General features: G+C 33.0%; 1 protein-coding gene across 1 annotated transcript; it reads right to left on the bottom strand.

Moving 5' to 3' along the window:
• Positions 1-761: 761 nt before the first annotated feature.
• On the bottom strand, positions 762-16664 carry LOC132735295 (serine palmitoyltransferase 1-like). Its single transcript, XM_060722234.1, has 15 exons — positions 16532-16664; positions 15835-15938; positions 13569-13662; positions 12747-12819; positions 12187-12319; positions 11169-11298; positions 8885-8974; positions 7746-7853; positions 6819-6914; positions 6018-6114; positions 4413-4467; positions 2913-3030; positions 2146-2219; positions 1617-1712; positions 762-1024 (listed from the first exon to the last, which is right to left on the bottom strand). The coding sequence occupies exons 2-15, from the start codon at positions 15855-15857 to the stop codon at positions 1018-1020; spliced, it is 1194 nt and encodes a 397-aa protein (XP_060578217.1). The 5' UTR covers positions 15858-15938; positions 16532-16664; the 3' UTR covers positions 762-1017.
• Between the last annotated feature and the right edge of the window lie 8520 nt (positions 16665-25184).

Raw genomic sequence — 25184 nt, 5'->3', positions numbered from 1 at the left:
AAATACACCCTTAAAAATTAAGATGATATTTTCATAAACAATACAAAACCGGCCAATAAATCTGTCAAACCTTCTTATTTAAAAATTAAAAGTAAAAAATGCAAATTTATTACAACAATTGTCAAAAAAATTACCTTATATTTCATTACAGCAAATACTATTTATCCAATGGAAAGAAGTTCAAACAAGGGACCACAACTTTGCAAACAATTAAATAAAAAATTTTTTTAAAACTGTTTTAAGTAATTTTGGTTTGAAGAGCAAACAAAAAAGTATTCTGGCTAACATATTAGCAAGTAGTTATCTTTATCCCCCTCCCATTATTATTAAAAAAATATGACTTTGTAACGAATACAACCAAAAAATCTCTTCCAGGCATAAAAAAAATCTATTTCCCACTTTATTATATTATGCATTTCTCTATGTTGGTAAGAAAAATCTAAATAATGAATACTGTATTTTGGTATACTGTCTTTTATAATCAAATAATATTTTCACGAGTTCATAATCTTGTACATGGAACAAGGATCTCTTACACACATGTACACATTTGGTTGTGTTTCAAGTCAAATTAACACTGTTATACATAATCCAGCTTTCCTGGTGGAGGGAGACCTCAGATGCCCCTCCAGGTACTTACAAGATCCAAGCAAACAGCATGGGGGGGGGTCCAAATACTCAGTTAAGAAAGTATCAATGAATAACTGTCCTAAAGAAAGTCCATACTGTAGATGGACAATAAACAAAAATACGGAAAAAAATTTAATGCTGGAATTATTAACTTAAAATGTGAAAAGATACAAAAGTATAAATACACAACACAATGTAACAAAACGTACACAATTAGAAAATAGGAGTAAAAAACAGTTTTGAGCATTTATGAACTTTTGTAATTGTTTTTTTGTGTTGCATGGAATATCCTTGTATCACTATTTGATCATGGTGTATAAAAATGTTCGACTTCCAACTATTTTGGCATGCCTGGTTTTCTTGGTAAAATACTGCTATCACAGGACATTATGAACTGAAATTTAAAAATTCACAAAACTTCATAATATATATGTCATAATAAAAATCTAGTGCATAAATAAAATAACTAACCCTTTCAACAAAGATGACACACTTTTCTGATCAAGGACTGATCTAAAAAAAATTGTATTCAGTTTTAACTTACAAATATTTTATCTTAAAGCAGTATTTCATCTTTTAAACTCAAATGATGGTGAAAGACATCTGGCCCATTTCCATTCAATACTTCAGACATAATAGGAAGTTAAGAAATGTCAACCATTTATTTATGACCTTGACCTATGAGTTAATCAAACTAAATCTGATAGATCTGAGGACTGTAGTCCAAAGCGTTTTCTAAATATAGACGTGGCAAGATTTACTCTACAGACAGGTGGACCAAAATATGTGTAACAATATACCTAGCTTCCTTTGAAGTAGGTCATATTCATAATGATTTGACAAACCATAATTACATCCTATACATTGTTTGTAGAAATCTGAGAGATTGAAAATGATATAAATTACCCATTCTTGAATAACTTATACTATTCTAAAACATCTGATATGTGATACAAAAGATAGGAGAAAAAAGAATCAAACTTTACCTCTTTGAGAGAACAGCATGACAGGATTCTGTCAATATAGTCATACATTTATCAATATCCTCGTCTGTCAACTTCAAGTTCACTGCTATTCTTATACTGAAAATAATAACACACGATAATAAACTAACATCATTTGATTGACCTATTTCATCCCATCCATATCATTCTTATAAAATTCTCAACATTTGCTCATATGTATATTGTACATTCCTCACTCAAACTTTGTTCGTGAAGAAATAATAGCCTGCACCAAACAACAAAATAAACACATTTGTATAAATGTGAAAGACTACATATCAAGCCACAGGCTTATCAGATTGCATCAAATTCTTTAAAAACACTGTTTGTAATAAAATCAGGACCATGTTTGAAATGAATTCTATCAATCTATGCAAAGCAACCATAGTAGACCTTATGTCAAAGTGTAAAGGAAAGATTCCTAAACATATTTCTTGTAGATAACTTGATGTATTTTCCAAAATGAACGTAAAAAGGCATAAGATAAGACATGTATCAGATTGATATTTACCTTGGTGGTGGGAGATTATGTTCCTCATGCTCTAGGTATCTAGCTGGTGTCAATGCTAAACCTCTCTCCATAGCCTAAAGAAAATAGAGAACTGTTTTAGTCAGTAGAACTTTTTAAAAATCTATAGTTCAAAGTTTATCTTCTCTAATATTTAAGCTTAATTTCATCTGTTTTAGCTTTGATATAAAATCTTGAATAGTCGGTCTGCTCAGTATGGAGATGATTAAATTCTTAATTGAGGAATTTGTGGTAAGATACATGAGCGAGGCAAATTTTCTTTGCTATAATTGACCTAGAACATTGAGTCTAATGGTCACTTGTCTCTCAACAATGATTCAGAAATCATGTGGGAGTAACGGTCGGTCATTTGCGAAAAATTGGTGCTAACTGGTTTATTATCAAGGTATGCCTGTTAGGTGAAGCAACCGCAATATGACTAAAAAGACCGATCTGTGATCAAGTGTTGCCTCATGATAGCCAATTGCATGTTGCAGCTCTTGTGTAGCAGCAGTGATAGATCTGTACAAACAGTTTTCTATTTTAATCTTTAATCTCTACAAAGTAAGTAAGTAAAGTTAATGACTTTATTTAATGAGGGAAACACATTCAGTTTCCCGATCTTCCATGCGGGCCTCAGAGAAGCAAAGTGATCCCTATATGTCACCAATACTCTGTAGAAGCATCAAAAATGCGTTAAAATTGGATAAAAAAACCCATAAATACAACCAAACAAACCAAAAAATCATGAGAAATATACAATATCGTACCTCCTCTGTAATTTTCTCCAATGTTCTACTGTCGATATCACGGTCATCACTGAGTTCAGATAGACTAAGATGTTTGATAGGAGCTACTTTATCTCCCAATACCCTCATACCTTCAATCCTATACAAACAGAAAATATCCTGTACACAATGTTTTATTTTACATTTTCTTTCATATACGTACTATTAGAGATACATTTAAAAAGTTTTTGCATTCGTTTCTAATCTCAGAGGTACTGGAAAAGTTAACATGGCAACTTTGTTGTTTCATGGCAATGTGGTGGAGTGGTTAACACAGTGGACTAGTAATCAAAGGAATATTTGCCATTTAAGTTGTTCAGGGACAAGCTGTTGTTTCCTTGAACAAGAAACTTTACTCTTATTGTTCAATTCTTGCTGGTTCATACATCAGATTTGAGAGTGTGTCTTTAAGCTTAAAGCTTCCTAAATACACCACAAATATTGATAAATGTTCTTTAGTTATCAAATGTGTTATGGTGAAATTCTTATTGTAATCCATTAATCTGATAATAAGAATTCAACAGGTTAGGATTCAATGCACTGAAAGTAAATTCTGTGTAAAAATGCAGCTTTATTTTGAGAAAAGACACCTCATGCATCTCTGTGCACATCTAAGTCAGCCTAAACCTTGTTGTTTGGCTTACTAATTTTAAAAAATTTAAAGTTCCTGTAAGGATTAAAACCCATAATGGTATTAGGCACAAAATTCAGTGACAGCAAATAATGACCGTTTACAAGGAAGCTGGATAGCTTCGTTTCTTAAAATAATATAAAGTACTGAAATGATTCCAACCAACAGCAGTCAGTGGGAAATGATATAAAGATGATGACCATACTAACTCTACTGCTGACGGCACTTGAAATATTGAACACTTTAGGCAATGACAAATTGAGGAAAAAATACATTTTAATACTGTTAGAAAATCATTGAGAGTTTAGGTCTAGCCTAAATGTAAAACTTTTTTAAGCAACTCATATCCCACAACATTACTGTTAATTTTGACATGTTAATGTAATATATATATAATATATATATATATATATATATATATATATATATATATATAATATATATATATATATATATATATATATATATATATATATATATATACATATTTTTTGATTGGTCTCAAGTCAGACCAACACAGTATAGATCATATAGTGACTTTCCAGCGTTACTGGTGGAGGAAAACCTCAGGAGCCCTTCAATGCATTATTTTAGGCACAAACGGGCACCTCAGTAGAACCACCGACATTCCGTTAGCTAGATGGATAGCTTCCTCACATGAAAGAATCCAAAGTCCCTGTCGAGATTTGAACCCACAGATATAAGGAGCAAGTGGTTTGAAGTCAGCAAAGTAAACCACTCGACCACAGATGCTCCACTTAACGCAATATGAAAACAATATGAAACCAATGATTTTGAATTCATGGAAATATTCTGAACAGTTTTTGTATTACAATATCATTCCAACTTACTTTGAGAGTAGTTCATGTATTTGTTCACAATTATGCTGCAACCTTGTCATCATTGCTACAATATATAAAACATTTGTATTTATATAAATAATCTTGTCTACACTCATCATTATAATGCATGTAATCTTTATAACTCTTTCCTAACCTTAAATCTGCTTGCAGCAATTGAATCTACCCATGTGACCAGTGCAGACCAAGATCAGCCAGTACATCTGTGCCATCTGATCATGGTCTGCAGTATTTGCTATACATATTTTGAAATTTTCCCAAAATATGATGAACAAGCAATTATCATAGTATTGCAAGCAATCCATAAGTCCCCTACCGGTTAGAACCCCATCAACATTCTGAAGGGCCATTGGCCATTCACTAATGTTTCAATTATCTCTATTTTAAGTAAATTTGTTGGAAAAGTTCTTTAAAAGTGATCACAGGAAACAGTTTTTATGAACAGACAGACAAACGGACTGAAGGACACTCTAAAGTTAATATTTGAAACATTCTGTTACCAAAATATAACATTTTAAAAGCAAAATTCTTAAAGAGGAGATAACTCTTGAATTAAAGATGCTATTTCATAAAAATTTTCAGCTCTTTTTGACTAATCACAAATATTGTTATATTTGCCATGTTTTAAGCCTATTTGTTGCCAAATCAACAGACATTTTTTCAAAATAGGAAGAACAGATAAGACATGCATAATCTTAAGACTGCTATCTACCCATATGTCAAGTTTCATAAAAAATATTTCCAGTACTTTTTGAGTTATCACTGGATTCAGTTTATGTGTAAAATTTGCCTTTTTTTTCAGTCTATGTGTTGCCATAAAAACCAGAATTTTCAACATAGGAAGAAAAGAAAAAGACATGCATAATCTCAAGACTGCCATCTACCCATATGTCAAGTTTCATAAAAATATTTCCAGTACTGTTTGCGTTATCACTGGGTCCAGTTTATGTGTAAAATTTGCCTTATTTTCAGCCTATTTGTTGCCATAGCGACCAGAATTTTCAACATAGGAAGAAAATAAAAAAATGTGCATGATCTCCATACTGCCATCTATCCATATACCAAGTTTCATAAAAATGTTTTCAGTACTTTTCAAGTTATCGCGGGATCCAGTTTTGTGGACGGACGGACTGACGGTCGTACTTAGCAGACGTGTTTGTGGGGTTATTCCTTTGATCTCTTAACCCCACAAGAGCAAATTTTTTTAACCCCATAAGAGCATTTTTAACCACATAATACATGTCTCTACGGAATGAACCCCATACAGAGTGCCTGTACATAAACCTAAACCTCATAATGTAGCTCTCGTCTGCTCGGACTGACAGACAGACGGACGGACAGATGGACAGACGGACGGACAGACGGACGGAGGGTAAACCTAAAGTCCCCTCCGGTAAACCGGTAGGGGACTAATAATTTGGTCCAAATTGAAAGATGGGCAAGAGCATTTATGATATTCAGCTTAGTAAGGGATAAGAAGTCCGTTTTCAAATATCACATTACATGTGTGTATCATGATTTACTACACAGTATTATCTTCACCAAATAATGACACAATAAAGTAAAGAAAAATTTAAAGTATCTAAGTTCACTTACAAGGATCATTTTCAATAATATTGAGTGACTGTATGGCTCCTGATGCCAGCATTGGTGGTAGTGATGCCGAAAAACAGTACCCTAACCCGGACAACCTCTGAAAACATATATATATATATTTATATTCAAAATGTAAAGTTTCAAACAGTACAGATAAAAATGGTGGGAAAAAAGAATGAAGCGATGCCTTAAAGGGACTCCACTGAGGTTTTTACGGGCCTGAAAATATTTTTTCCAGATAAATGTACCATTTGATGTAGGTTTAGGCCACTAATCCTTGTGCAAAATTTCAGATCATTAGCGCATTTCGTTTTTCCAGAATAATTATTCAAATTGTAAAAAAATGACCGAAAATGAAAATCGTTTAAACGCTTTTCACTCAAATCGGGCTAAGAAAACCATAAAAATACGATTTTCAATATATTTCAAAGTATATTTTTTAACTATCTTTGCATATATTTCTGTTTAAAGTGCTCCAGCTCATTTATGTAAGAAATTCAAATGTTATGTTTTTAGGCTTTTAAACCTCAGTGGAGTTCCTTTAACATCATTATCTTAAAGATCCCTTTAACGGGTGAAACAAGTAGATATTTTTCTTCAATTTTTGTTAAAGTTTTACTAATTAACAATTGCAACGTAAATTGGAAAAGGCATCACATCATTCTTTTTTCCAGCTATATATTTATTTGGTAACTATGTCAAGCTCACAGTAAGCGCGCTCAACAAAAATCAATTTAGTAAATAAAAGTGTGACTATCATACAATTACAACAACAGATTAAACATGATAATGTATTATTACCTGATGATCAACAATATATTTCTTTCCACAACAGAAGCCTCCAGCGCCTCCTATAGCATTTTCTAAACATGCTGCCATCAAGTCTATCTCATCAATCTGTGTATATAAATAAACCTTTTATTCCATTTAAAACAATGACAAGTGTAATATTCAATCATTCAGATTATTTGGTTTTGTGAATTTAGTCATATAAAATTATAAGCCCTATGACTAAAATGCATATCATTTCATGACAGGACAAAACAAGAGGGCCATAATGAATTTAGTCATATAAAATTATAAGCCCTATGACTAAAATGCATATCATTTCATGACAGGAAAAAACAAGAGGGCCATAATGGCCCTTAATCACACACAAGAGGATGTGGTTAACACTGAGATTAATATTACCAGGATATTCCTTGTTTAGTCTACCAGAACAATATGAGCAATTTACATTGAGGACAACCAAAGGATCATTCCTGAATAGTTTCATCATTATTGGTCAAGTGGTTAAGAAGGAGATATTGTTTAAGTAAAACTGTTAACAATGGAAGACTGACAATAAACACAGCAGTATAAAAATAACTCAACCTTGGGCACTCTGTGCTCTGTTGAGCTAAAATACAGTATATATGTAGTTTTTTTTTATATTGACAAATATATGGTTAACTTCAGTGATTTATCTTATCGCACCTTATACAGCAATTTTCAAAAATCGATTCTTTTATTAAATCACTTAATTTATTACTATCAAAAATCTGTTCATTTTTTAAAAAATACTTCTTAGAATTAAATTGTTTCTTCACATAATTTTTGTTATTTCTCCTTTACAAAAACAAACCAGACAAACAAATGCTTGAAAATGATCTATACCTTGCAAATATGTTTAGAATGGTCAGTTTAAACATAACTACAAAAACAAAAATGTTCTCAAATGTTACTTACACTGACGCCAAAATGTTCAGTTATTCCTCTTCCAGTTTTACCCAGCACACCAAATGAAAAACTTTCTTCAACAAATATACGAAGTTTGTATTTCCACTTCATCTCAACCTAAAAATAGTAAATGATTACCACAGTTTAATTTTTTTAATGAACTGAACCCTTTTTGATTCTTTAAACTACCTATTTTCTTAAATGGACTTGCCAAGCTTCCATTTTCAGGACTTCCCATTATTTATTTTGGGAATATCAAGATTGAAATTTTAAGTAAGTGAATAGTCAGCCAATAGAAAAGGGTCAGGTCAGACTGTATGGCCGTGCATGCGGCCTGGCTCTATACTGGTGGCAAAATCTTATCACTTTTGGTTCCAGAAATGGAAGGGTTAAATCATTTTGATATTAAAATACTTAATTGAAGCAGTCACATGTTATAATAAATAGTCTAGAAAGAATGTACTGATGTACAAGCTGATCTGGCTCTGTACTGGTTACATTTTACATGTATATAAGACATGTCTGTTTCTTTTGTTTGGTTTTACGGCGCACCAACTCAAATTAGGTTATATAACGCCGGAACAGAAAAGATGATTCTGGCTAACCTTGGGTGTTACAAACTTAAAGCAACACCAGGGGTCAAAACCACCTCACCTGCTGGAGCTAAGAGATGCATAGACTCATTTAATCCAACCGTCGAACCTATTTAGTCCCCTCATACAATCACACAGGGATAAACGGTGACTACAATTCTGATATCTCAACCAATTTAAGGCAACATCTCAGCCACAAAGGGGTTTAAGACATGTCATTATTGCTTCTAGGACAGTTAAGATAAAATCAAATTACAAATATCATACAATATCTGCAATTTAAAATTTCATAACATACTTAGTGCTAATGATCTGCGTCAAGTGAATATTTTCTATCATTACCAGTTTAAAGTCCTTATTGCACGTTTTCACTTAAGTTATCAAGACATCTATAAAATTAACTCTGTGCATTAATTTAAACTTTCATCACTCACTGAGAGCCACATATTATCACTTTTGTGTTTAAAACAAACAACAACAAAAAACAAAATAAAGACAACAAAAACTTAGAATCTATAAATAGTTCATTTTTAATACTATTAGAAGAAAACTTACAAGTTTAGGTAGGGGGCACAAATCTCCATGTTTAGCATAAAGTCCCTCCACAACCAAAAATCTCCTTGTAACCTTGGCTTTCTTTGGCAGCTAAAATAAAAATAATTATTTAAGTTTTAAAATGCATATAATAAAATCACAGAAATTGACAAAACATAAACAAAAGGTAAACAAGAGGGCCATGATGGCCTGAGGTCGCTCACCTGTATATAGCCCCCCCCCCCCCCCCCCCCCCCCCCCCCGGCCAATGTTTACCCAAGGGCTTTTATTTGTTTATTTGAACAAACTTGGTAGATACCCATAAGAAGATGTTTCATGCTAAACATCTAAGTTCTAGCTCATTGGGTTTTTTAAAAGAAGATTTTTTAAGTTTTTACTATACACATATAGTTAAAAACAATGACACCCCTGGGGCAGGGCCAGTTTTGACCCCCGGGCTTTTATTTGAACAAACTTTGTAGATATTTACTTAAAGATGTTTTATGCTTAATATCTAAACTCTAGCTATTTGGGTTTTTTCAAAGAAAAATTTTTAAGTTTTTGCTATACACATATAAGGAAAATCAATGACCCCCGGGCGGGCTAGTTTTGACCCCAGGGCTTTTATTTGAACATACTTGGTAGACACCAATTAGAACATGTTTCATGCTACATATCTTAGCTCTAGCTCTTTGGGTTCTTTAAAAGAAGATTTTTTAAGTTTTTACTATATGCATGTAGGGAAAATCAATGACCCCCTGGGGCGGGGCCAATTTTGACCCCAAGGGCTTTTATTTCAACAAACTTGATAGATATTCACTAGAAGATGTTTCATGCCAAATATCTAAGCTCTAGCTCTTAAGGTTCTTTAAAAGAAGATTTTTTAAGTTTTTACTATATGCATATAGGGAAAATCAATGACCCCCTGGGGCGGGGCCAATTTTGACCCCAGGGTTTTTATTTGAACAAACTTGGTAGACATTCACTAGAAGATGTTTTATGCAAAATATCTAAGCTCTAGCTCTTACAGTTCTTTAAAAGAAGATTTTTTAAGTTTTTACTATATGCATATAGGGAAAATCAATGACCCCCCAGGGGCGGGGCCAATTTTGACCCCAGGGCTTTTATTTGAACAAACTTGGTAGACACTCACTAGAAGATGTTTCATGCCAAATATCTTAGCTCTAGCTCTTTGGGATCTTTAAAAGAAGATTTTTTAAGTTTTTACTATATGCATATAGGGAAAATCTATGACCCCCTGGGGCGGGGCCAATTTTGACCCCAGGGCTTTTATTTGAACAAACTTGGTAAACACTCATTAGAAGATGTTTCATGCCAAATATCTAAGCTCTAGCTCTTAGGGTTGTTTAAAAGAAGATATTTAAAGTTTTTTCTTTCGGTTGCCATGGCAACCAGTGTTCTGTATGGAATTAAATTCTTTGAACAATTTTTAAAGGTGACCACCAAAGGAACATTCCTGTGAAGTTTGGATGAAATTGGCTCAGTGGTTTATGAGGAGATGTCATTTAAAGCAAAAGTTTACGGACGATGGACGGACGGACGACGGACGGACGCCGGAGGAAAAGCGATCACAAAAGCTCACCCTGTCACTTTGTGACAGGTGAGCTAAAAACAGATCATTTCTGTTTTATTGTACCTTAAACCTCACCTGAAGACTCTCTTAAAGGGTAGACGCTATATGAAATTATTGTGCAACATAAAGACAAACTGGGTAGAACAAGCTACAAAAAGTCATAGACATACATGTATTTTTACATTCTTTTTCAAATCAGTAATGTCACTCTTGCATAGAAGTTATTTTAACTGTTAAAACAAGAGCATGGCATGCAGTGTTAGAGCTTGATGCAACAATTTATAACAACTTAACTTTTTCTTCAAAACAGACAAGCTAAAAATCATTCATAAAATAATTGCTGCAGAGTTTGGTTGAAATTAGCAAAGTCAAATATGAAATGCTGTGAAAATATTACAAACTTTAAAAGGACAGACATTTAATGGACAATAAGTAACACATCTTCAGTACTATTTGGCACGAAGTGCGAAACAAAAGTCAATTTTATGAACTGGCCTTATATACTAAGACATATATCATACAAATGTCACTCTCATAGGGTGAAAAAAAAAGTGCAGTATGACCGGGGCTAGAACCTGGGACCCTCAGTATTTAGTACCGTCAGTGGCTCTAGGGACCAACCTTTTTACACACTAATATTTTTCTCCCCTTACTAGTTAACAGGTCTAGACTGGACACAAAGATCTAAGTTATACTGAGCAAAAAATTTACCCTTTTATCCTCTTTCTGCTGTTCAAGGCAAAGTCTCTCTAAGTCTTCCATGTCGTTATGTTTGAAATATCTGATATGACTTCTAGATGCTACCAAACCTTTCTGTATGGCAAAACATACACCTTCATCTCTGTAATGTTTAATAACATTATGTTAAATGCTTTCAATCAATGTATTATAATTGAGCCGCTCCATGAAAAACCCAACATAGTTTGTTTGCGACCAGCATGGATCCAGACCAGACTGTGCATTCACGCAGTCTGGTCAGGATCCATGCTGTTCGCTTACAAACCCTATTACAAGTAGAGAAACTGATAACAAACAGCATGGATCCTGATCAGACTGCGGATGCGCATGCTGGTCTGGATCCATGCTGGTAGCAAACGTATTATGTTGGTTTTGTCATGGCGCAGCTCATATATTGTTACATTTTCAAATGATCTTTTTATATACGGCATAGGCGAGTGGTTAATGCATTGGGACTAGTACCAGTAATCTAAGTATTGCTGGCTTTGCAGGTTCAAACTCCTTCAAGGGCAAGCTGTTGTTTCAAAGAGCAAGACATTTTACACTCATTGCTTAGTATTATTTGGTTCTAGGAAAGAATTCCAGAGTGTTTCAATAAGCTCATAGCTTCCAAAGGAAATGAGCTAAAATAAATACAAATAAACTTAATAATTTTTTTTTGTCTGTTTTTCTAGGAATGAATTAAAGTTACAAATTAAATGCTATTTGGTTCTGTTGAAATCTTTTTGAACCTCAGCTTTAAAAAGACAGAATATAGGGACCTGCATCACAAAGACAATCCCAAAACAGTGTAAAAGATTTGATTAGCCCTGAAAATGGTACTGTCAGTTGACAGTATAAGTGATATCAGTATCAAAATATTGAAAATGAGTAATTTACAGTTTAGTGTCAGCCTTCACTGATATACATCCCAGACTATCAAAATTCTTGCAGCATATATCTCCCATTGTGTCTAGCACTTAATAATAAGTGAAATATATTTATTTCTTACACAAAGATGACATCTCCTCTCTTTGAATAAGCTGGTATAGCACTGGCAATTGTTGCAAATCCATATGAATAAAGAATGGCTTCTTCACAGTTCATAAACTTTGCAAGTCTTTCCTCAAGCTCCAAGTGTACATCTATAATATATAAAGTAACGTTATATCAATGTAACATTGCAAGCTCATGTTATAAATCATATGGCAACTTTCTAGCTTTGCTGATGGAGGAATATCTAAGGTATCTCTGTGCATTATTTCAGACACAAGCTGGCACCTGAATAGAACTATCCACATTCTGTAAGGTAAATGAAAAGCTTCCTCACATGAAAGAATCTAAAGACTAAAGTCCCTGCCAGGATGTGAACCCAAGGCGGTGAGGGGCGAGTGATTTTAAGTCAATGACCTAGCCACTCTACCATATAGACGCCGCTCACATTACGAGTCAAGTACTAAGTTAATACAGCTACATATTTATCATGCATTGCTTAAAGATATATTTCAATGACCTGAACATTGGTGTTATTACATTACAGAACAAACTTTCGGCAAGAAACAGAGAATTTACCCATAGTTCCATAGAATCCTCTGGGACCACATGATCCAACACCATATTTACTTAATGCCTTCTGTGCAGCATCCTGTAAAAATCAACAATACAAAATGAAGATAATGTATTATAAAAAAATTTTTTTTATATCTATAACAGGGGATTCAACCAATAACAGAAGACTTGTATTCAGAATAATAACATGAAAAACTTAACATATTAAATAATTAATTTGTTATACATGATAAAAACATCCAATATTTGATATATGCAATAGGTGGGGGCAAACAGAAAGGCTTCAAAACAGACAATCAAATTTCTCTCTTATAAATATAATTTTTATTCATCAAATACAAACAAAAAATTGGCAATTTTTGATGTAAAGCAAACAAGTTCCTTTAAAATTATTCTTTTTTTAAAGCTGTATTACAATATGATTCATTCTATCATTTTCAGCAAGTAAAAAACCAAATTTAGTCTAAACATAAAATTATTACCATTTGATAAGATTGTCTTTTAAGAAATAGTAAATCATAAGATATTTGTGGCATTTGTTCAGGGGTGGTCTTTTAGTACAGGTGTTATTTGAAAATGAAAATTTTATCATCAAACAATATATGTTTGAAGGAATTTCATATCATCCTGAAATCATATATGATACAGATTATACATGAGGGTTTTGTTCAGAGGTGGTCTTTTAATACAGGTCAACATGTAAATATAAATGTACCATTTAACAATATGAGAGAAGCAATGTTCATCACAGATTTTCCATTTATACAGGTCAAGATGTAAATATAATGGTACCATTTAACAATATACATGTGAAAGAAGCCTTACCTCAATAGACTCGTCACCAAGGAGACCTAGGAAGTTGAGAGAAGCCATGTTCATCACAGATTTTCCATTAATGGTCATTATCTTGTCTGGACGACTGAAACATTACAGACATTTCTTATGTCATTATATCAAACACTAATAAAAGGTTTTTATCAACTCTTTCGCTGCCAGAGGGTTTTTGTTTTATTGATCACCTATTTGCCAGAGGGTTTTCTAAGAAATTACTATATTATTAATTAATATAATTATTACTATTATTTGTTATTAGTATTATAATAATTATATATGTTTCCAAATATGCTAGTATAATAATAATTATTGTCGATGGTATAATTTTCTTTATATTTATTATTATTTTTATTATTATTATTAATTTATTATTATTATTATGATTATTATAGAAACGGCAAAAGCCGTCCATATGGCAAATACGCCCAAAATAACAGGGACGGCATAAGCCGTCCCTATGGCAGTGAAAGGGTTAAAGGCACATTAAATGAGTACATTTTTCCTTCTTTAGGTAGGACAATATGTTTTATTCTTTTACAATATTAATGGAATAAAAGTTTGTTTATCGATTATCATCAGAATAAAGTAGGGGCTACTACTAGCACTAAATGTGAAAGAATTTTTGTAATAAAAGTAGCAAAATATAAACAAAGTGGCATTTTGCCTTCCATACAAAATACTCAAACCTTATACATGTACCTGTAATACATTTCAAAATGCAAAAGAAATAAATTATGATTCAGCTACATGTACAAGTATACAATATAGTCAATGAGTAACATTTTGGAAACTGTAACCAGAGTTACAGGACATCAAAATTCAAAAATGAAGTTTTGGAAAAATTAAAGAACATGATTGTGATCATATTTTTGGCTCTGTGAGCTTTCAACTAGTATGACCTGTTGCTTTTGTATAACAAGAGCTCTCTGTAAGATATTTGACAATTCTCTGTGCTTGACAGTAACTAAAGGGGCATAATGCCATTACACTGTAAAAAGGTAACAAACATACGGGACCTGTGCCCATCATGTAAGATAATCACAGAAGTTTCCACCAATTCCCTTCAGTAGTTTTGGAGATACCTTCTAGCAAACAAAAACTAAGTGATGCTGATGCAAATGCTGGGGGGGGGGGGGTAAAAAATAGCCCTCCCTTTCTTTAAATAGCTGAGATAAAAATGAGGTTGCAATATTTTATTTCACTTATGCTCAGCAAATGCAAAATACTACCCATTGATTCCTATGCCAATTCATTATTTTACTGCTAAAAATATAAGTATGTTATGTAACATATTCAATCTGTTAAGCTTAAGGTATTAGGACCCTAATGGGCACTATCAGGAACTAAAAAAGTGACATCATAAGTCAGATGTATACCTTAAAGTACACCTGTATGCAAAATTTAAACAAAGTTTACCGTACGGAAATCAAGTTATGACCACTTTTCTGAACTCAAGCTAGGATGTTATGAGGGCCCTTTTTTAGAAAGTAGGAACCTTTAAATAATCTGCAATAACATTCTAATGAAAAATGTTTTCCCATTAATTTTTGGTAAGAAACAAATAGTACCATTCAGCTAACAATCCAAATAAGCAAAATTATGGTTTCTACTTAAAATTTATGAAATCTGTATAAAAATGTTACCCTACCCCACCCATTTTTACCACGTGTCTGACCATTTTTCTACTTAGGGAGCCTAATTAAAAAAATTCTTAAAATTTACCCAAATGAGTGCCTGTTTTCAAAGTTTCCCTAAATTTTTAAAAAAGTATATTGGTTGATCTTGTAAAATATGAAATACTTTTACCGTCTAGTTTTGATTATATTACACTTTGAAAATATCAGGTACCATATTTATTACTAGATTTAGCATAATTTAGCCAATAAATACCTATATAAATTAAAAAAATCAAAATTAAACACTTTTTTCTTTCCAAATGGGACATGAGAGATACATAAATAATGTTAAAAGAAAAAAAGAAAGAAAAAAAAAGTTGACCCTTCTGGGGATTGAACCCATGGCCCTCATTTTCAATGTAGTTAACAGTAGTTCTAGCCTATTTGAATACTCTTCAAAGCGGAGGTAATGCATTAGGGTGCTAATACCTTAAAGTAATCAACCTTTTCAATATTTAGATTTCCTCTTAGCTTATTGGAAATACAGGCAAGGTTATTAATTTTGCTGTTACTGTTAGTCTAAATTTGAACAGCTTGATTTTACATGAGTACAGTATATGTTGTGACTTATCTATACATACCCCGAGATAATATTGTTGTCCATGGCTTGAAGTATAGGATGATCATCAGGTACATCTGGTACAAGGGGTTCTGGCTGCCATTCTTGTATCAACTCTTCTTTTTCCTGAAAATATAAACCTTATAGTTTCAGTTTCTTAAATTAAGCATGTCCTCTTGCTATACAAATATACAAAAAAATTATGTACTAGCTAATACAATGTATGTGCTTACTACAAAATTTAAGGCGAAAACAAAAAAGTTGTTATATAGTCTTATCAAGTTTCGCGTTGCCCTATTTTAACACATATTTTGATTACGTCTCAGTCAATTCACCTAATGCCTTTCCTGGGTAACTAACTCGTAAAATTATCAATTTCTTTGCAAGTTACAAACTATTAATTCTCCACTTTAGGTTAAATAATATTCCCAGGACAATTGTCTACTATGCTTCCACATGTTCCAGTTGCCCACATTATGGCATCACAGATCCCTAATCAGTTTGGGACCAGAATTTTTCATAATGAAATTCCATACAAAGAAAGATTATAACCAGAATATATCCATTGAGGATTTGACAGTATGTTCAGAAATACACATGATTCAGTCACTCACTGTACAAATTTGCATCGATACCATCCTTTCATCAGTAAATATGCGGTGTCTAGTTCTTCCAAGATACAATCATCATTAAAAGTTTGAGCTGTCTCGCAAACTTACCTTTTCTGTAAGAATTGTTTTGTTTGGTGCATAGGATTTGGAAAACACAAGCTTTAAGATCCATATTATCAGAAGTGCTTCAAATATCAAATGATATGTTGGGGCCTGAAAAAATGAAATAAGATTTTAAAACTATCATTCAAAACAGCTATAAGCTTTTCTTGCAAACAATATTTTAACACTTTAAGACAATATCTATATTTTTTAAATTTTAATTCTCCTCTAGTACCTATACACAGGAAGGGTAATGTATAATAATTTGTTGTTAGACAAGTACATGTACTTACTATGAAAATGACATGAAGATTAACTTGTATGTAAAATTAAATAGAAAGAAAGTATACAAGTATCTGGTGACTTAGTAAGTGATGGTTTTGAAAACTTTTGCTGGTGGTACAGTAAAATTATTGGTAATGAGTTTGACCTTCATTTGGTCTGCTCTTCATTTGGAGTTTAATCTGATTCCCTTTCCTAATCTTTTTTAAGTATGCCAGAATTCAGAATGATCTGATGACCTGCCCTAATATTCAAAAAGAATGCCAGGAATCTCATTCCCTGTCTTATTATGGTTGCAATCCAAAATTAACATATAGAAAAATTTGCTGATTACCATCAATAGTATTATACTAATACAGAATTGTAAAAGTACCTTTTCTTGGTGTGTTCACGAACAACATTTGATAATAAACTTACAGTTAAAATAACAACTTATTTTTATGCCACTTATTCATAAAATATTGAATAAACAAAAAAAGAGGCCAAGTCAATATCAACTTCTGGTATGATTCACTATTTTCTTTTCCCGTAAATGGAATTTCCACTTTGGATACTTTTTCCCAAAATTTGATTCAAAGTGAATTTATGTTTATGACTCAAATTCAGTTTAGATATCAAATAAACATGAAATGGCTGTTTTCAGAAGTAAACTAGAACTGCCACTGTCATGGCGTGAATACCCCCGCATACCACTTTGTCAGAATCAACAGTGGCCATTTAGAGCTCAAGGACATCCTCCCAGCCAAATCTGAGGTTACTAAGCCAGTGCATTGCTAAGTTATGTATTCTACATGCTTCAAATGTGAAAATGTCAAAATCAATACACTGCGGACAGGCATTCTTAAGCAATTGAGGGGAAAAGCTTTTTTTGTCAAGGTCCCTGTGACCTTGACCTTTGACCAAGTGACCCCAAAATCAATAGGGGTCACCTTATGGTCATGATCAACCTCCATGCCAAATATGAAGACTGTGGGTCAAAGAAATCTTACTTTAATGGGAGGACAAACATTTTTAGTCAAGGCCCCTGTGACCTTGACCTTTGACCAAGTGTCCTAAAATTCGATAGGGGTTACCTATTAATCATGACTTACCTCCATGCCAAATATGAAGACTGTGGGTCAAAGGAATCTTAAGTTATTGGGCTGACAAGCTTTTTATGTCAAGGCCCCTGTGACCTTGACCTTTGACCCAGTGTCCTAAAAATCAATAGGGATCATCTACTAATCATGACTAACCTTCATGCCACATATGAAGACTGTGGGTCAAAGGTGTCTTAAGTTATTGGGCGGACAAACTTTTTGAAGTCAAAGTCCCTGTGACCTTGACCTTTGACCCAGTGACCTCAAAATCAATAAGTATCTAATCATGACTAACCTCCATGCCAAAGATGAAGACTGTGGGTCAAAGGAATCTAAAGTTATTGGGAGGACAAGATTTGTATAGTCAAGGCCCCTGTGACCTTGACCTTTGACCTGGTGACCTCAAAATCATTAGGGGTCATCTAATAATCATGACTAACCTCCATGCCAAATATGAAGACTGTGGGTCAATGGAAACTTAAGTTATTGGACGGACAAGCTTTTTATAGTCAAGGCCCCTGTGACCTTGACCTTTGACCTGGTGACGTCAAAAACAATAGGGGTCATCTACTAACCATGACTAACCTCCATGCCAAATATGAAGACTGTGGGTCAAAGGAATCTTAAGTTATTGGGCGGACAAGCTATTTGAATTCCAGGCCCCTGTGACCTTTGACCTGGTGACCTCAAAAACAATAGGGGTCATCTACTAATCATGACTAACCTCCATGCCAAATATGAAGACTGTGGGTCAAAGGAATCTTAAGTTATTGGGCGGACAAGTTTTTTATAGTCAAGGCCCCTGTGACCTTGACCTTTGACCTGGTGACCTCAAAAAACAATAGGGGTCATCTACTAATCATGACTAACCTCCATGCCAAATATGAAGCCTGTGGGTCAAAGGTATCTTAAGTTAATGGGCAGACAAGCTTTTTGAAGGCAAGACCCCTGTGACCTTGACCTTTCACCTAGTGACCTCAAAATCAATAGGGGTCATCAACTAATCATGACCAACCTCCATGCCAAATATGAAGACTGTGGATCAAAGGAATCTTAAGTTATTGGGCGGACATACTTTTTGAAGTCAAGGCCCCTGTGACCTTGACCTTTGACCTCAAAATCACTAGAGGTCATCTACTAATCATGACAAATCTCCATGCTAAATATGAAGACTGTGGGTCAAAGAAATCTTAAGTTATTGGGCGGACAAGGAAAAACCGACGGACAGCCGGACGGCCAGACAGCCGGCCGGACAAGCTGATTCCAGTATACCCCCCTTACAACTTTGTTGTGCGGGGGTATAAAAATAGTGTGTAGTGTTGAGTGAATCATCTGTCCTTAATTGTGAAGAATTCTATCATATTAGTAATCACTAAGTCTAATATGTAGTAAAAATTGCCATTGGGCTTAATAAAAAAATGTAGTGTTCCATAAAAGAGCTTGCTATGAGACTTTGCCTTATTCATAATATGAAATTAATTGCCACCTATGTCGCGGAAAGCTTTTATGTTTTATTATAAAGCATAACATGTCCAGTATATCACCAGATCTTTCTTGCACTTTGAAAATAGTAAGGAAATGCAGACCTGTATTTTATACTGTAAACAGAAACAAATAAATTGGTGGTGTTTAACCTATCGTCAAGTGCTTCGAATATTTCTGAAAATCTCCAAACTCCCAACAGTAATTTAATTGGCTAATTGCTCTGTGTAGCGAACCAAACAGGGACCACTGTGACTGTGTTAGAGTTTGGAAAATACCGTCCGCCATTTATGATAATCTCTTATCACAGTTGTTGTTTTAACGTTATTTTTTAATGTGTTGCATTACAGCCCCGTATTGATACAGGGCTTTTATTGGCTTGTCTGTATAGAGACTACATGTGTTTATTTTAAAGGAAATCAAACCATTTTAAAAAATATATAGATTTCTATATATCCCACACATAGATAACTCCGACACTTGATAAATATTTTTGTTATAACTTTGTTTTTCAACAAACAAGCATATAGTCACCTAGTAGTATAGGAGCAGAACAGAATGTGATGATTTTTTGAAAGTTGGTAAACTTTTTAATAATTTTCAAATAACAAAAACTTTTCTTTGGCAAAAACTGCTTCAAAACATCCTTTTTACCAAATTACATTAAGGTAGTTAGAATTGTACTGACCACAGGCCACTGACTTGAGAAAGATTTTTTGAAAATTTGTTTTCATATCAACAAAAAATAGATCAAACATGTACAGGGCTCATCCGGAAGGGCGATTCAGGCGAAAACTTCGCCGTGTATATTTCCATTTCGCTCTCACAATTGATCAAAGAGAAGTCAACATCGCCGAAAAAATCTTAATTCCCAAAGAGTAATTACTTGGCGATGTAAAGAGTAGAGATTGTATACGCCCATATGACGACTGCTAATTATCATTATCCAATCAGAGCGTCGCTTTATACTACCCTTCTACCTGTATGCAAAGCGATAGACTGCCTACTCTAAACAGTAAATAATGAGAGCATTGGCCTGAAACGGGTATAATTGTGTGGATTTGGCGATAATTATAGATTGTTTTTTCCCGATCATCTAAACATGTGCAAATCTTCCATAATTGATATACACGCGGTGTTTAACCGGAGTAAAGGCGATCTGCAATGGGTTTTTCACGGCTATCACAACTGTTAGTCAATTAAAAATTATCAATTTCATTAATGATCAGCGACCGGATTAAAAACTTAATCATAGTTTTGAATGATTTCAGTCCGTTAACATTAGTTAAAAAAATGTCATGTCGCTCACGTCATGGCTACAGGGCGAAATGCCCAAACCTAGAGGTAAAAGAAAGTTTCTGATTCCGACGCAAAAATTCTACGCGAAAATTTATGAAAGCCAATTCGCAAAAATTGTACGATTGGTATGTTGTAGACAGTGAGAGTGTTTGGCATTGTTATCTTTGTAGAAATGCCAAATTTGACACAGCTTACGCATGTGGGCACGACATCCCGGAAAAACTACGAATCTACATATCATATCGGTCGTGTGTACATGCACGGATTTATATTTCAAACATGAATTTCTTTAAAAGTATTTAAGCAATCAAGAAACAATTTTTTGCAATGCCACCATTAAATCATGTAAAAAATAATTATCTTAATCTGAATCGCGGTAATAATTTAATGCTTTAAGTAAAAGGGCGTCAAAATGTAGAGAGTACGCCTAAACAATAGACGATTTTTTTTTAAAATAGGTACTTTTTAAGTAAGCGTTGCAGCGTTCTATCGGCATACTTTCATATATTAATACTTTAGCGACATAAAATAATACTGTATCAATACATTCATATGTGTTTGATTTTTCACAAAGCTGCAATAACACCACATACTCTAGTGGAAATCTGTCATATTTCGCACTCTGAGCGTTCCGCCATCTCATTCTTTCCGCCTTTATCCGATTCCGCGCATGCGCGCGACGGGACTTTAAGCTAAACGAAAGTGTCCGATCCTTGTAATATAAATCCGTGGTACATGTAACAACAAAATGTGTCAGGAAAGAAGTGTTCTTATTGTTTCAATATATATATCTGTTTTAATGTCATAAATAATACGCTCAGATTAAGATTTATCAATATTGTAAATTTCAAAAAGCATTATTTATAAAGATATTACGAGTTTAACATTTCATGAAAATAAAGGGAGGTAATTAGAAATTTATTCTCTATAATTTCTCAGTCAAATTTTTCAATAAGAAATGAATGTATATAATTTTAGTGATCAAATATAATGTGCACAAATGTTTGCAGAACATATTTTACATATTCTTCAATGTTTGAAAATTGTTTTATAAACATAACTATATGCACATAAATATGACATTACATTAACAACATGCAAGATCATGTAAGAATTTTCTGTAATCAGAACAGATTGAGAATAGGCATATTTTGTTTGAAACTTTATCTTCTAATAAAAGTGAGGAAAGTAAAAATATGAAATTAATTTATTCATCAAATTTTTTATACATTATTATCAATAAATCTACATGAAAATATATAAACAAATATGTAGAGAAAGCTTATAAATAGCTGATAAATAGTTTGTGTTTATATTATAGTTAAGGATGTATAGCCATGCATGTTAATGCATACACATTGGGCTGTTTCCCTTCTGCCTATTTTTCGCAAGGAAGTCACTTCTTCCTAAAATTTCCCCCCAGGATGAGCCCTGATGTAAGATGTAAAAATATATAATTGATGCTGATTTTCCTGCCATTTTTTACATACAAATTTAAGTGTCGATTTTATCTACTGTTGTGGGGTTAGAGGACCATGTTTTGCATACCTCATTCAAGACCTTAAACAGGCAGGTGAAAATGCCCGATCGGGCTTATGTCATAAAAAATCATTTTTCTAGAAAAGAAATAAAGATATTTCTTTTAAACTTTATTTGTTTATTGAGAATAATATTTGACATAAACAGAAAGAAAAATATTTGGCTACTGTCACTTTTGTGAGAATTATTTCCCCTTTTCATATTTTTATAACACATAATTTTTGAAGTCATTAAAAAGTATGTTACATATGCAAAGTGTAAAACAAAATAAGTTTCATAACTTCTTTATGCTCTTATTCATTGTGCCAGCACCTAATAGCATACATTTCATACAGTTTTCAGGGAAACCTTCAAAGTATAATGTTCAGTGTCAAAGAATTATCAAAATATAAATGCCAGAAACAAAATATTTAGAAAATATATAGAACAAGCATTTGATGGTATTGCGAGCAATACAGTAGTCCCCTACCAGTCCCTCAAAAAGTTCTTTAATTGTCATACACTTCTGTGTATTGCCATTTATAATGACTTTGAGGATGAAGTCTGTATTTGAAAATATCAACCACAAAACATAATAAAATAAGTTTGTCTATATCACAGTAATGTGTTAAGTTTCCATGCTTAGTAAGGAAATTATGTTTATACAACCTTGTCATATTATTACGATGTGGGATTTTAAAGTAAATCCTATAAGGAATGAAGAAGTTGGAGTGAAAATACCAGTTTCTCGAAAAAAATCTAAGTTCAAGGGGGACATAATTCTGGAAATAGTCTTGCTAGAGTATTTAACCTTCTCAAAAATGTTGAGTGATAATAAGAAACATATATATGAAGTTTGAAGTAGATACATTAAGAAATAAAGAAGTTATTTAAAAAAGACAACATTTTTTCCCCTAACAAATCTAAGTTCAAGGGAGGTAATACTGATATTTTTTGTGCTAGAGTTATAAACCTTGTCACATATGATGTGGTTGATGACCAGAAACTTATATTTAAAGTTTGAAGTAAACACCTTAAGAAATAAAGAACATATAGTGAAAAAGCTGAAAAATTTAAATCAGAAATCTTGAAATTCAGGCTATTTGTTGCCATAGCAACCAGAATTTTCAACATAGGAAGAAAAGAAAAATATGTGCATAATCTCCAGACTGCCATCTACCCATATTTCAAGTTTCATAAAAATATTTTCAGTACTTTTTGAGTTATCACTGGATCCAGTTTATGTGTTAAATTTGCCATATTTTCAGACTATTTGTTGCCATAGCAACCAGAATTCTCAACATAGGAAGAAAAAAAAAAGACGTGCATAATCTCCATACTGCCATCTATCCATATATCAAGTTTCATAAAAATATTTTCAGTACTTTTTGCGTTATCGCGGGATCCAGTTTTGTGGACGGACGGACTGACAGACAGACGGACAGACAGACGGACAGACGGACGGAGGGTAAACCTAAAGTCCCCTCCGGTTAAACCGGTAGGGGACTAATAAAGGTACTGGCGCAATAATCTAGAGAAAAATGAAGTTGTTGGACACATTTCTTTTTAGAATTTTACATTATAATATAATTTTTATGAAATTCAAACATTTTGTTTCTAAAAAATGGGAAAAAGGGAAATAATTCTAAGAAAATAAAAGATAACCAAATTATTTTTATTTTGATTTGTATCATATATCAATGCTTAATAAACTAATCAAGTGAGAAAGAAACATATTATTTATTTTTCTAGAAGTATGATAGTTTGTTCCTTAAGCCCGATCGGGCATTTTCACCAGCCTGTTAAAGAAGTAACAGTTTCAATTTTCATATGTAATTCTTGTAGTGTAATGCAAAGTCTTTGAACTGAACTTTGTTTAGGTGGTTCAACATTTAAAATATACAGGAAGATAATTAAGATATTGCAAAAAATAATACGGGGAAGTCAAAGACCGGGCTTTGGCTTGCCCGGCTATAGACTACACGTGTATATTTAAAAGAAAATCAAATAAAAAACAATTAAAAAATATATAGAATTCTATACCTATCAATGAAATTTTCAGTGTCAGTTCTACTCGGGCGCCGCCATTTACAATGTAACTCAATGATAATAGGCGGGGTATTCCGATAACGGAACAAATCTCAACTTTTCGGATATTATAATAAACGTCGAGTGAAAACGGAAGCTGTGCATGTAATACCGAATGACAATTTAAAAACGGAAAGAACGAAAGGAATTTTTTAACGACTTCCCCATTCATAGGCTTTGCCTAATTTCATAATATGAAATTAGGCAAAGCCATTGAACGGGGAAGTCGGTAAAAAAATCCTTTCATTTTTCCGTTTTAAAGGTGTGATTCGGTATTATATGTACCCACTTCCGTTTTCACTCGGAACACTCGACGATTATTAATAATCCGAAAAGTTGAGATTTGTTCCGTTATCGGAATACACCGCCTTTTATCATTGAGTTACATTGTAAATGGCGGCGCCCAACTAGAACTGACACTGAAAATTTCATTGAATTGATAGGTATAGAATTCTATATATTTTTTAATTCGGTATGTCTTAATACCAAATATGAGTGATATCCGCGGATATCACTATAAATACCGAATATGACCTATATTTTACAAAGTAATTATTTTTTTATAAATTTTTCTTGATACTATGTTTTATAATAATAAAATGAATTTACATGCAAAATTGCGTTAAATTTGGTCCATAAATAAAAAAGTTATAAGTTATATTCGAATTACGTTCTATAAAAGTCATAACCGTTGCGGACAGAAGATACCGAATATGACTTATTTTTTATAAATTGATTAATTTTTTTATGATTATTTCTCGATACGATGTTTTATAATTATATAATTATTTTACATGCAAAATATCGTTAAATTTGGTCGATAAATAAAAAAGTTATAAGTTATATTCGTTGCGTTTTCTATAACAGTCATATCCGTGAAGGACAGAAGATACCGAATATGACCTATATTT

This window comes from Ruditapes philippinarum, unplaced genomic scaffold, assembly GCF_026571515.1.
Source record: "Ruditapes philippinarum isolate M1 unplaced genomic scaffold, ASM2657151v2 ctg3815_1_1_1_1, whole genome shotgun sequence".
In the NCBI taxonomy this organism is placed as follows: Eukaryota; Metazoa; Mollusca; class Bivalvia; order Venerida; family Veneridae; genus Ruditapes; species Ruditapes philippinarum.
The sequence above is the reverse complement of the archived record's forward strand: the minus strand, read 5'-3'. Positions and strand labels throughout refer to the sequence as shown.